The sequence below is a fragment of the Hoplias malabaricus genome, chromosome 2, assembly GCF_029633855.1.
Source record: "Hoplias malabaricus isolate fHopMal1 chromosome 2, fHopMal1.hap1, whole genome shotgun sequence".
Classification (NCBI taxonomy): domain Eukaryota; kingdom Metazoa; phylum Chordata; class Actinopteri; order Characiformes; family Erythrinidae; genus Hoplias; species Hoplias malabaricus.
In genome coordinates this window covers 39,184,460-39,198,632 of record NC_089801.1, presented here as the reverse complement: position 1 = coordinate 39,198,632, position 14,173 = coordinate 39,184,460, and the positions used below count along the sequence as shown (strand labels likewise).

Here is a 14,173-nt window from a genome sequence, read left to right as displayed (position 1 = left end):
GTTTTGTTGTGTTCCCGGATGCTGTCGTTTCTTTAAGGTGGACCCCAGCTCCACCCAGGCTCCGACCAAGCAACAGCTTTTTTACATCAACCCCGTTGTGGTCCCTCGCTGCTCGAACGCTGCAAAGGTGCGTTGTTCCCTCTCCGTCTCCTCGTTTTCCATCTCCTTGTTTTCCGTCTCCTCGTTTTCCGTCTCTCCGTTTCCTGGCGAGTGCTTCCCACCGCTTTCTGCTGTGCCCTTCTCGTGCCGTGGGTTTGCTTCTTATTTTTGTGCTTTATGATTTTTTTGTTTTTTGTTTTTTTGTTCTTGCCGATGCAAAACGCTTTGCTATCTCATACTGGCATGGTCACACACGCCCCTGCTGGGCACAGAGTGCATCTGCAGCAGGGCATTTCTTTGCAGGACACCCTTGCAATTTTCCAAACACTGAAGCCAGGAGTCCTAGAGAGCGTCTCTGTGATAATGACTCTAGCTAACGCCAGCGTCTGTGTGCTGGTGTGACAGATGTGGGCAGTGTGTGTTCTCCTCCGGAGTGTTGAGCTGGTCAGTGTTGTTAGCAGCAGTTCACAACAAAGAGGTGGGTCAGCTTCACGTGTATCCTCTGAGATACACACGTCCTACTCCCAACACTAGGTGGTGCTGTGTGATCAAAGGAGACTCACAAACGTATCAGTAGAAGTCTTGCATAGGGATTTTGGTTCTGGAGTTGGTGTGTTCTCCCCGTGTCCGCGTGGGTTTCCTCCGGGTGCTCCGGTTTCCTCCCACAGTCCAAAAACACACGTTGGTAGGTGGATTGGTGACTCAAAAGTGTTTGTAGGTGTGAGTGTGTGTCGCCCTGTGAAGGACTGGTGCCCCCTCCAGGGTCTGTTCCTGCCTTGTGCCCAATGATTCCGGGTAGGCTCCGGACCCACCGTGACCCTGAATTGGATAAGCGGTTACAGACAATGAATGAATGCATGAATGAATGGAGCTGGCAGAACCCTACACCGTCCCACCACAGAGTGTATTTTGAACTCAGTAGGAGCTGCAGTGGCAGTGTTACATGTCTGGACTTTAGATTCAGGGTTGGACAGTGTAATGGAAAAACTGTTTGATTCCCCGCTCAGGCAGCTCAACATCTTCATCATCTCAAAGTGTCAAGCACAGTAAAGTAAGTGTGAAACAGAGGAAAATAGCTTTGAGAACCAACTCTTTCTCTCCAGTCTCTCTCTCCTTCTCTGTTTGCTCTCTCTTTATCTCACTCTCTCTCTCCTCTCTCTCTTTCTCTCTCCTCTCTCTTTCTCTCTCTAACACACACACACTGTCTCTCCATTCTCTCTATTTCTCATGCACACTCTCCATTGTCTTTCCATTCTATCTGTCTGTCCGTCTGTCTCTCTATCTCTCTCTCTCTCTCTGCCCCTCGCTGACTGACCCTGGACCTGAGCCGAGTCTTTTCTCCTGGAGGAATAAATAGGAGCTGGTTCCAGATCAGATCAGGGCTAATCTGATCCCTGGACACTCACACTCTCACTGACATGCTATCTCTCTCTCTCTCTCTCTCTCATTTGCAGCCAGTCACTAACTGAGCCACGCTCGGATTTACTGGGTTTTCCTCTGGGACTTAGCCGGATTAGAACTCCGGAGCTCCTGATTAGTTTAGGCTCTGTCAATTCTAGATATGCTGCTCTGTACTTCCTACAACTCCAGACTGTTCCTGAAGTCTGCCCAAGATCTCCAGATGAGCTTGAGATCAGCTCGGGTTCCCATGCAGATTGTAGTTTTTGTAAACAGTGGAGTCTCTTTAAATCCCGCAGCTCCAGGTTTATACCACTACTTGGAGTTTTAGGAATTGTAGTTGCGTTACAGCATAGAACCTTTTGCATGATCTAATCTTTAGAGGGTAGCAGTGATATGAAATGGGATCCTCTGGAGTAGTTGCAGATGAGTCTGCCATGTGTGTGCTAGAAGGGTACTAGTCTGTGGAATGGAGTGATGGAGTTCCTCTGGGAAGTGTTGGAGCAGTGTTTGTGATCCAGAACTAATCATCAACACTAGAGAGAGAGAGAGAGGGGGGACGTGGGGACGGAGGGAGATGGATTATTGAGCGAGAGAGTAAGAAAATAAAAGTGCAGGGAAAGAGGGGAAATAGTAAAAGAGTGTTTTGTGAAGAAGAGCTTTTTATAATGGCACTTTTATGTAACGTGGTCTCAGCTGTGGACAGGGCACACACACACATACACACACACACACACACACAATCTCACTGTTGCCTAAGTGCATTTCTCTATTCCGTTTCACTTTCTTCACAAACAGCTATATTTGTCTCTTTTAATGGAGTTGACAGTGGTCTAACACACACACACACACACACATACACATACACACACACATGAACGGACAGGACAAGGTGTGTATGAGTGTGTGGGAGTGGTGGGTGGGGAGAGACAGTAAATCTCATCTCTATATAAAGAACATGGGCTCGGCTTCATGTATTCTTAATATCTGTTCTCCATCCATCCCTGCACTCCTCCTACAGCGATAACCATCCCCACTTAACACACACACACACACACACACACACACACACAGAGAGAGAGAGAGAAAGAGGGAGACTGACTTTTGTGGGTCCTTTATTTTAGACAATTGGGGACACTCAGTCACCCAGATTCATCTTAGTCAAGGAATAGAAACAAAGAAAAAATATATTTAAATAAATAAATATTTAAGTGAAGAGAGAGAGATTGAGAGACAGAGAGATAAAGAGAAAGATAGCAGGCTGTAGAGATAAAAAGAGAGTAGAGAGAGAGAGAGATGGAGAGATATAGAAAGGAGAATAGAGCGGAGGAAGTGAAAGTGGATCAGGACATGGTGTAAAGGAGTCTGAGTTTTCTCTGAAGTTGGAGTGTGTTCTGTGTGTTTGTTTTCTCTGTTTGGGGTCAGAGTTAGAGGTAGTGTGAGGTGTGTGTGTGTGTGTGAGGCACTGACGTCAGTGTGTATGTGTGTGCATGTGTGTGTGAGGTGAGTCATCCAGCTCCCAATGAGATGTCACTTTGCATTAGACAACGAAAGAGGAGAACAGCTAAAATAAACCGGGAGATCTCTCCCTGCACAGTCAGAGAGAGAGAGAGAGAGAGAGAGAGATAGGGAAAGAGAGGGTAAAATAAGAGATGGGGAAGAGAGAAGAAATGGGGCAGAGATACAGACAGAGAAGAAGAGAGACAAAAGTAAGAGAGAAGAATAAAAAAATCTAGAGATGAGGTAGAAAGAGAAAGGATGACAGACAAAATCAAAGGGGAGGGAAGAATGAGAGGGATAGAGAGAAAGGTGGGACAGAAAGAGAGAGAAGAGAGAAAGGGAAAGATGCAGAAATAGAGAGAAAGAAGTTGAAAAGGTTGAGGAAGAAGGTCAAAGTAAGGAAGTGTATCATTTTTATATACTGCTCTTAGACACACACACACACACACAAGCAAAGGGTTTGATGAGGATGAGGAGGGACAGCTTCATCTCTGCTCTTCATCGGCACAGAAATGCAGCGGGTAAAAAAAAAGACAGAGATTATAATCCGAGTGAGTAACAAGATCAGAGACAAAAAAATGTTCCTGGAGAGAGAGAGAGAGAGACAGAGAGACAGAGAGAAAGAGAGAGAGAGAGAGAGAGAGAGAGAGAGAGAGAAAGAGAGAGAGAAAAAGCACAGTAAATATAGTGAGAGAGAAAGTGGATAGAAAGAGGTGTGAGAGAGGATGGATAGGGAGAGGGCAAGAGAGAAAAAGAGGATGTGAGAGAGGTTGTTATTAGATGCTGAGTTCAGGGGATGTCATTTTTGTTTGATCGTTCTTTGTGGTTAAAATGATCTTCTGCTTCATTTACTGAAGATAATGACCAAACAAGGATGCAACAAGCAAACAAGGAACAAATACATAACACCATATTTATAAAACCTTTTATGTTACATATATAAATAATATAATAATACATGTTATTATATACTGTCACTGTCCAAAGAAAAACATACATCTTCATGTTTGTGGATGTTTAGTTTACTACATCATTTGAGCACTGCAGCTGTCCTTCACACTGGACCAATAGAAATGCTCCAAAATGACCTGGAATAAAATCTTTTTACATTGGCTTCCATGGAAAGTTACAAAAGAAAAAGAAGATAATACACTTTTTTTAGTAATGGACTTTACATATACACTGATTAACCACAACATTAAATCCTTGTGTGTGTGTGTGTGTCTGTACAGCTGTGGGCAAATCAGGAGGACAGTGGAGCAGTGGAGGCGGTGGACAGCAGCAGTGAGGTACAGAACGGTCACTCAGAGGCAAGTCCCAACCCCAGCTCCGACTGCATCTGCATCAGTCAGACGCCTCAGAACCGAGACCAGATGAGAGCTAACGTCATCAACGAGATCATGAGCACAGAGAGACACTACATCAAACACCTTAAAGACATCTGCGAGGTAACACACACACATGCACACGCATACATACCCATTGTTTCAGCATCAACTGCAAGAACTGACCATTCACTTGCTGCCTGACATTACCCCCCCTTGACAGGGGCACTGTTACAAAATCATCAGTGTTACTCTCTTCAGTGGTTTTAATCTTATGGCTGTGTATTTTGAAATGTGAACACGTGTGTGTGTGTGTGTGTGTGTATGTGTGTCAGGGTTATCTAAAGCAGTGCAGGAAGAGGAGGGACATGTTTAACGATGATCAGCTAAAGGTCATTTTCGGGAACATTGAAGACATTTACAGATTCCAGCTGGGATTTGTCCGAGATTTGGAGAAACAGTTTAACACAGAGGAGCCACACCTCAGCGAGATCGGACCCTGCTTCCTGGAACATGTAAGTACACACGCACCCATACACACACACACACACACACGCACTGCCAAATTTAAAATTGAAAGAAAAACAAGAAAAAATTAAAATGCAAATACTTTTTTTGCCATTTTCTTTCAAAACGTGTGCGCAAATATCATGAAAAAGAAATACAGGTGGTCCTTGAGTTACGTCAGTCCCGAGTTCCGATGTTTCGTGGTTACGACACATCTCCCATTTACTGTATAAAGTCTTGTTTCGACTTAAGTGGTTTGGCGTCGTAAACGTTGTAACGCAAAAGTCGTAACGCAAGCGTCGTGTTTGGTGTGCTCGGCGGAAGAATACACGGTTACGCGGCTCGGGACCGAGGAGGACAAGTGTTAGGATAGGATAAGTGCTTACAGTATTTTATTTATGTATAGTATGTACGTATGTTCCGACTTACACCGAAAACTGGTTTACGAAGCAACGTAGGAACGGATCAACATCAAGGACCCCCCTGTACAAATTAAATTAAATAACTTTATTTGTAAATTAATTTTTCACTCAAGCATGGCTCAGCACTGACAATATTAAAAAAACTTTTATCATTTAATTTTCAAAACTATGCTGGTTTTTCATAGTCAAATCTAAAATGAAAAAGCTAATGAGACAAAAGAAAATTTAAACACCATTTTGGCTTTGCTTTTTCTTCATGAACTGCATAATAAGAGTCAAAATGAAATACATATATAGCTTTTCATTTTTAAATGCAGTATGCAACAGATGGGACAAAAGTAATTTAAAAATGAAAAATGGATAAATAAAAACCAAAGTGACCATTTAAAATTTGATTTCTGCTCTGTAGGCGTTTTCACTGACAAAAAGAAAAGGGAAAAAAAAGCTGTAGCTGTATGTTTTAATTTCAAATAAAAAAAGAAACATTATTCGTTTTGCATGATATGTATTTGGAGTATGAAATGAAAATCTATTAACCATCTGTTTTTCATTTTTAATATCTGTTTATAAAATGAAAATAATGACCAAAAATTACTGATTTCGTTTTCATTTTCCACTTTTCATTTTCAGGTTGTACAACATGCAAATATATATTGATTAGCAGTGTGTGGTATGGGTGGAATGGGCAGGGCTACCCTCCCTGCTTCTCCTGTGCTGCTTGTGGAGCTGTTGGGCGAATTTTGTCAGTGCTGACCCATGCTTGAGTGAAAAATACACGTGCAAATGAAGTTATTATTATTTATGGCAAAAAGCAATTTGCGTTTTCATTTAATTTTTTTTCCTTTCAATTTCAATTTTGGCAAGATTTACTTCCCATAGACAGGTTCTAGGTCTGGGTGTATGTGTGTGTGTGTATACCAGAAATATATTACGCTGTGGGGACCAAAGCCTGATTACACACTCACGATTTTGGGATATGTCTTCGTCCTTGTGGGGAAAACCAGCTGGTCCCCAGAATGTAATATTTACATGAATATTTAAAGATCTCACTTTAAGGTTGTGTTAAGATTAAGATTGGGGTTGAGTTTTGTATTAGGGTTAAGTAAAGGCTTCTTCTGGTAAACTTAATGGTCTCCTCAAAAGGAATGAAACGAATATATATACAATGTCCTCACAATTCACAAATTTGAATTTGTGTGTGTGTGTTACAGCAAGATGGGTTCTGGATCTACTCAGAGTACTGTAATAATCACGTAGACGCGTGTATGGAGCTTACCCGTCTGATGAGAGATGGGCGGTACCAGCAATTTTTTGAAGCATGCAGATTGGTCCAGCAGATGATTGACATTGCCATCGATGGCTTCCTGCTAACCCCAGTTCAGAAGATCTGCAAATACCCGCTTCAGCTTGCAGAGCTCCTTAAATACACCGTCCAGGAGCACAGGTACCATTCACCTGGACACACCCACAGCACACTCACCTGGACACTCACTCTCTCTCTCTCTCTCACTCTCTCTCTCTCTCTGCCAAAGCATATTACAGAAAATACATAAACATATGGATACAAATACACAAATTACAACAGGGGGAAATGATTCTCTCTCTTTCCCTCGCTCAGTGATTATCGTTATGTTGCTGCTGCATTGGCGGTTATGAGAAATGTAACACAGCAAATAAACGAACGGAAACGGAGGCTCGAGAACATCGACAAAATCGCCCAATGGCAGGCCTCCGTTTTGGACTGGGAGGTGAGATCAAACAATCATATGCTTTCTTTCTGTTACGTTGCTTTGTTTGAATGAACTAATATTAAATGTGCAGCCTGTCTTTTTTTTCAGTTAAATCTCCTTCACATTGTAAAACAGCCAACTTTGCCCCTAGTGGCCTGGATGTGTCAGAGACTTTGCACTTAACCCTCTGTGTGTTCCACAGGGGGAAGATGTTCTAGATAGGAGTTCCGAACTGGTGTACACTGGAGAACTGTCGTGGATTTATCAGCCGTACGGACGCAGTCAAACCAGAGTCTTCTTCCTCTTTGACCATCAAATGGTCATCTGTAAGAAGGTGAGAGAGAGAGAGAGAGAGAGAGAGAGAGAGAGAGAGAGAAAGGAGAAATAACGGGAGAGTGGGAGATAGTGAGTGAGAGAATGAAAAAGGAAGAAAACATTGAGAGACAGACTGAGGTAGTGAGTGAAAGAGAGGAGAGAAGAAAAGAGAAGAGAGTTAAAGAAAGAGAGAGAGAAAGAGGCAAAACACAGAGAAAGACAGAGTGACAGAGGGTAGGAGGAGAAAAACACAGAGAGAGACAGGGAGAGTGAGAGAGCCAGAGAGAGAGAGAAATTGAAAGAGAGACCACAAAGTAGTGCCACTCATTTATATTATGTTTATATTATATATTCTCTGTTTGTTTTGAGCAGGACCTGATCCGGAGGGACATCCTGTACTATAAAGGCCGGATCGATATGGACCGCTATGATGTGGTGGACGCCATCGATGGCCGAGACGACGACTTTAATGTCAGCGTCAAAAATGCCTTCAAACTGAGCAACAAGGACTCGGACGAGATCCACATCTTCATCGCCAAGAAGCTGGAGGAGAAGATCCGCTGGCTCCGGGCCTTCCACGAGGAGCGCAAGATGGTCCAGGAGGATGAGAAAATCGGTCAGAGAACTGGCAAATTTATTATTATTTTTACCATTAATATCTGTCTTTCACATTATCCACTCGCTCTGTTTCGCTAACTTCAATTATATAATAATATATGATAATAACAATAATGTTTAAATTTACACTGGAGACTCTAGACCAGAAGTCATCAAACCCAGATTTTGATCCAGGTTCCAGGCTGGGATTTTACAATGGTCTTCCAGTACAGTGCTATACACGGCCAGTTAGGTTCAAAAGTTGTTGCAGCTATTGTGTAATATAAGCCGACCATTTTAAAATCCTGGCTTGGAAGCTAGACCCAAGGTATGAATTTAATGTCCTCCACTCTAGACCTTGTCTGTGTGTTGTGGACCCTCTGTGGTGGGGTGTATGTTGGGGTCTGTGTGGTGGGGTCAGTATGCCGGGCTTATTGTGGTGGGAGTAATGGATATAGCAGTATCTCCTTTAGTGCATTCTGATGCCTCTATTCATTACAGTAACTGTAAAGACTGACTATAAGTATATGTAGGGGGACTTTATGATTTTTTTAAAAACAGGGCATGGGGGAAGGGGCTGGTGTTTATTGTGGTGAGGAATGTTGTGGCTGGGGGACCAAGGTCTCAGTGTTGTGTACTTTTTACGTAAATTTGTTTAAATATTGATGTTAATTTTCATTCAAATATTTATTCAGGCTTTGAAATATCTGAATATCAGAAGAGGCAGGCGGCACTGACGGTGCGTAGAGTCACCAAACAGAAAGGTAACACATACACACTCACACACACACACACACAAACACAAAATCTTATATCTGTGAATTTTGGGGATATTACTTAGACTTCCATTTAAAATGCTGCTTCTAAGCCATGGCTGAGAGAAAAAGAGAGACACACACACACACACACACACAAACACATACATATATATATATATATATATATATATATATATATATATATATAGAGAGAGAGAGAGAGAGAGAGAGAGAGAGAGAGAGACTTAGTTTGTTACCCATTTACTGAGCCAGGGCTGCGTAAAAAAAGCGTGAAGAGCTTTTTCCAGCATAAAGAGAGTGCAGAGCAGAAACATTCTCTGTATTGAGCCTCTGGTGGTTTACTGGACTGTGCAACTTCTGAATCACAGGGCGGAAGGCTCTCGCGAGAAATACGTAAAGCTTTACGGCACAAATCTCACTGGTGGTTACCTAGCTACAAGAAGAATCTAGCTCGGTATTCCCGGTATGGACATTGTGGCAAAGGGAGCAAGAAGGAGAAAGAGAGAGTAAGTGAGCGAGAGAGTGGCCGTACAAGAATTAATACTGGACTGAATTTACACAACAGAGTGAGCTGAAACAGACATGAGGACACAAGTTGGAGTAGTAACTCCAACTTGCATTGCAACTTGTGTTGGTGAGTTAGTTAGTGATAAGTTTTGTTTACAATAGTGTTATAATCAGGTTTTTGAGAATTACTGTGCAGTGAGCCAGGGTTTGCGGGGCTGCTAAATCTTATCTGGATTAGAGCACTTTTTCTTGTTAGACATAGATTCTGGTAATAAGTGCTTTTCTCTGGTTGCTGTGTGGATTAAATGGCTAGAGTTACATAAATACATAAAATACAATAAAATACACAAATGCTAAATAAACGCATTTATTCATAAACAAACCTTCAAAATAAAGAATTATTTCGCCACACAGTGTAGTCAGTTAACGGTGAGCAACATGAGGACAATGCATAGCAATCAAACAAAATTTGTTCACATATATTCAGGGTTTTTAGTTGGGTAGAAATACATTTATGTTCTCTTCCTGAAGGGACTCTTACTCTAGAGGAGACGCTGCAGGAAGTATTAAACTAGCCCTGGGCTGTGTTTTTAGCCTTTAGCTCAAGAAACTGACTGAATTGCATTTGCTTAACCGAGCACTGTTTTGTCTGTTCATTGATAATTGAATAAAACTGTGACAGTGAACTTCAGTGTTCAATTCATCTATCACATATTTGAGTAGTATTTGTAATAACTATTCCTTCACCAATAGTAGCTAAGCAGTCTAACATAAAAAGTTTGACACTAAACGTAACACCCGTGTCATGATTAGGACTGCTGTTTATATTAACCTCAAATTTCATTAATATCAACAGGGTGTGTGTGTGTGTATGTGTGTGTATTATGAGTGATATATGGGTTTTATCATGTAGTCAACATCATTCGATTACACTGTCCCCAGCTCAACATCGGCTGAAGCTCCGAGAGCCATTTGTGACTAATGTATATATCAGTCTCTCTCTCTCTGTGTGTGTGTGTGAGAGAGAGAGAGAGAGAGTAGGGTGTGTGTGTGTTTGTCTGGAGGGAGAATGTGTGTTAGTAGAAGCCCTAAGTGCCAGTTGTGTTTAAGTGAGTGAATGAGAGAAAGACAGAGAGAGATGGGTGTGAGACTTGATTTCACGACAATACTGTAAACTTGAATTACACTCAGCAGCAGGTAGGGGGAGCTCAGGAGACAAAAAATGCATTCTTTTAAAATCACAAACGTTGCTTTTAATAGTTCTACTTTCTGGAGCAAAATATCTATACGTTTCACTTTGGATATGTTTTATGTTTTGTTATTTCCTCACCTCTTGTAATTAATTGCTTTAACTGTCATTGTAGCTTGCCCATTGGCTGCTGCAGAAGCTCTGCCCTCACTGTGTGTTTTCAGCATGGAACACAGTGTGGAGAAATGAGAGGAATCATAATTTGCAGATATGGACTGCCCCCTCCATTATATTAACCTTGTTTTCAGGATACTGTCCCCCATTTTTGGGGTGTGATGTCTACCTTTATTGGGGCCATAGAAGTGGCTGCCCTGCCTTTTGAGACAGGGCTGACAGTGTAATATAACATTAATGTAGAATGCAGACAATGTGTGTGTGTGTGTATGCAGGAGAGTAAGATCGGATTTCTGGTTATTTCTGAATCTGGATACAGTCTGGGCATCATACGCTAGGTGTGAATAGGCTCAGTATGAGTTGAACCTGTGCATGTTTTTATTCAGTGTCCCCATAAATGTCCCTGTTTGTTTGTTCTTTCAGGAGTTGGCCGGTCTGCACCCCCCTCCTACCCCCCTCCTGTGGACCCGATGAACCCGGGTCAGTATCTGGTTCCAGACGGTTACGGTGGCCATGCAGACGGGTTCGAATATGCCACGAAACGCAGCACATCACCGTTCTGGCAGAACATCAGCCGGCTAGCACCCTTTAAAAAATAACGCTAACACAGTGGAGCTGACCAGAAACAGAACAACACACACACCAACACACACAGAAACAAACAGGAGGAAGAAGAGGGAGTGCCATCTCATGGTGGGGATGGTTTAGGGAGGAGAGAGTCTCACTGAGCAAGAAGACAAGTTTGTCTTGAGCTTTGGCGCCCCCTGCCGGGCCGACTGCACTGAAATATATATACATGACGTAGATCACTATGGAGAAAAGACACAAACACACGCTCACTAACGCACACTCTCAGTATGAGGCACATCTCACACACACACACACTAAAAATGCTGGCCCCAAAAAAATTACTTTGCTAGGATTCAGTACATCATTATTCATGGTAACAATATTAATATCAATATAAACATAATTTTGAAGTTTTTTTAACCAAATAAAAATATTTCCATAATGTTAATATTACACAATATTTTACACAATGCTTCTCAAAACTATGGTCAGACATTACCCATGTGTCCCCAACGTTTACTGTCCTCACTTTCTGTGAGGAGCTTTTAAAGGGGAACGTCTGGTTCCATTCACCTCCACTGTCCATTGTTCTGACTCTGGAAGCTTCTCCAGAGCTAGGAACACTCTCCATCACTGTTTACATCTTAATTCAGAGGATTATGGGGGATTTTTAACATCACTGCTTTCAAACTGTGATAAATAACACACTGAGTCTGAGGTGTTCAGCCTATTGTAGCAAAGGCAATGAAGAAGGAAAGGACAACATAGCACTTTCAGTCAGAATGCTGTATATTGATTGAGGTTACACAGAGGGCGCAACAAGGATGGCAGACACCATAAGCAAACAAAACCAACATCCTTGCACACAAGAAAGCTGCACAAACACAGCCATAATGCAGACTACATCCTCAACAACAAGGTCCATTATGGCCGACTGCAGGGCATGGTGGGAGCAATGCACACAAGGCTCTGTCCCCATTAACTCCACCCAGCAGCATTTCCATTTACACCAAGCAGCTTTACTCATTTGCACATGTCCTGCAAGGTGATGAGTACCAGCTTATCAAACTCAATACCGAAGTATTTAAATGAGGGCCAGCCCTACACACACACACACACACACACACACACACACACACACACACACACACACACACACAGAAAAACACAGTTATTCCGTATATTTGGCACTTGTGCATCCCTTCGGAACCAACCCACGACTCCACCCCTGCTCCTCACCACGTTTTCCTCCAGTGGGGTTTTAGATAAACGAAACGAAACAAAATGAAACAAAACTTTAAAAAAATAAATCAAACTGTGTTTTTCCCTTTCTCTTCAAACGGAGAAGTGTTTTCACCTTTTAAACAACAAAGATACAGCAAACATACAAACAAACAAACGAGAAGAAACCTGATGAAGCACTACACTACTGCAGACGACTCTACGCTCTCTAGCGCCGCCCTGGTGTTCCTCCGTGCACTGTGACTATTCGGGGCATTTCTCTCTCTCTCTCCTTCTCCCTCTCTCTCTCTTCCCCTCTCTCTCTCTTTCTCTCTTTCTCTCTCTCTCTCTACCCCTGCATCACCACTTCTTCGACAGCTGAAAGCCTGGTCGATTCTGCGACACTGGGATTTACGGATTATTTACGTTTTCCCATTTTGCATTTTTCCCTGTGGGTTGTTGGTTCTGCTGCATTCTTCTGTCAGTTCTGTTCTGCATGAAAACAACACAAACAAAACAACAAACAAACAACAAATGTCTGTCACTTTTGTTTTTTTACTATATATGTGCACTTTTATTTGCTTATGGGTCAAAGTCATGTAAACAAACAAAGAAAAAGAAAACAAAAGAATTTTTGTTTTAAAATAAGGAGTTAACATGTTTTTCTCCAGCTGTTTCATTTTCAGCTGTTTCTAAAATCTATATTATACAATATTTATATGATGTTTCTTTGATCTTCCCTTCATTCTTTGTAAACTGATTGATCCTGAACCGCTGCCCAGACTCCAGATTAGTCACATGTTGATTAGTTACTTTATTGAAATAATCAAATAAGTGATATATTATTGACCCAGTCTCTGATCTTGTTTGTATAATTATATCATGTAATTAAGTAAAGGTTTACCTTAAGTTTACGTAATCTAATTACTTCATGATAATACTAATTGACACTGAATTTAAAAAATCCTTATGTCCTACCGAATCAATTTATATGCCATTACATGCTTATACTAACTGCTTAATTCTAGCTGATATTTTTCTAAAGATACTGAATTGACCCACAGGCTTTGATCCAGTTTGATTGATCATTCAAATGATCTATTTGCATATTTCTAAATGATCTTGAATTAATTCACAGACTGTGATATATCCAATCAGTTTTATTTCCATATTTACAGCTTTATTTATGGGATATTGTTTGCCAAATCCTCAAATATTCTCCAACGTTGTGCCAAATCGTTCTGGTTGTCAGATCTTCCCGAGAGCAGGTGCAGATCCCTCGGAGGTGGAGCCCAGGTTTGTGGCTTTCTCAGGCCTCATGTTTTATGTCATTTCAGGCTCTTTTTTGTGTGTTTATTTATTTATGGCTGGGTTTGTTTTTCCTGTTTTCCTCCTCACTAAAGGGACGAGGTTGGGTTTTATGGTATATATATATATATATATATATTTCAGATTTTGTCTGATATCTTTTTGAGAAGATAGTATGTAGTCCGAAATCACAATATTTAAAGTATTAAATATAAAGCATTATTTATTCTATTCTATTATAATGTGCTATTTTTTTCACGTTGACGCTCTTTCTGCATTTTGGAGACAGATGAGGAGCCAAGTGGATTTTCCTCTGATTTTATGAGATTTTAATGAGAAAAGATGAAAGAATAGATAAAAAGATACAAAACCATCAGATAAAGAGTCAGTGAGGAAGGTCTCGGGGTGGAAAATAGATTTCAGTGAGAAATTCTTGAGGGGAAAGGTCCTCAGGGGAAGATCTCAGGGGAAGCTCTTGGTGAATATCTTGGGGAGGAAGATCTGGGGGTGTTGGGGGGGGGGGGGTCTTGGG

The 14,173-nt window shown here is 41.5% G+C and overlaps 1 protein-coding gene across 3 annotated transcripts in view; it reads left to right on the top strand.

Annotated features, from left to right (window-relative positions):
• arhgef9a (Cdc42 guanine nucleotide exchange factor (GEF) 9a) overlaps window positions 1-14,124 on the top strand; it is a 30,653-nt gene extending 16,529 nt beyond the window's left edge. For 2 of the 3 annotated variants that reach the window (XM_066659106.1, XM_066659105.1), the window contains exons 3-11: window positions 38-127; window positions 4,230-4,445; window positions 4,658-4,837; window positions 6,463-6,695; window positions 6,870-6,999; window positions 7,184-7,315; window positions 7,669-7,912; window positions 8,589-8,657; window positions 10,966-14,124. In XM_066659106.1, coding sequence (XP_066515203.1) covers window positions 38-127; window positions 4,230-4,445; window positions 4,658-4,837; window positions 6,463-6,695; window positions 6,870-6,999; window positions 7,184-7,315; window positions 7,669-7,912; window positions 8,589-8,657; window positions 10,966-11,141 — 1,470 coding nt within the window. In that variant the 3' untranslated portion in view covers window positions 11,142-14,124. The remainder of the gene's footprint in view (window positions 1-37; window positions 128-4,229; window positions 4,446-4,657; window positions 4,838-6,462; window positions 6,696-6,869; window positions 7,000-7,183; window positions 7,316-7,668; window positions 7,913-8,588; window positions 8,658-10,965) is intronic. The other variant, XM_066659108.1, reaches the window with a different exon arrangement.
• The last annotated feature ends 49 nt before the right edge of the window (window positions 14,125-14,173 follow it).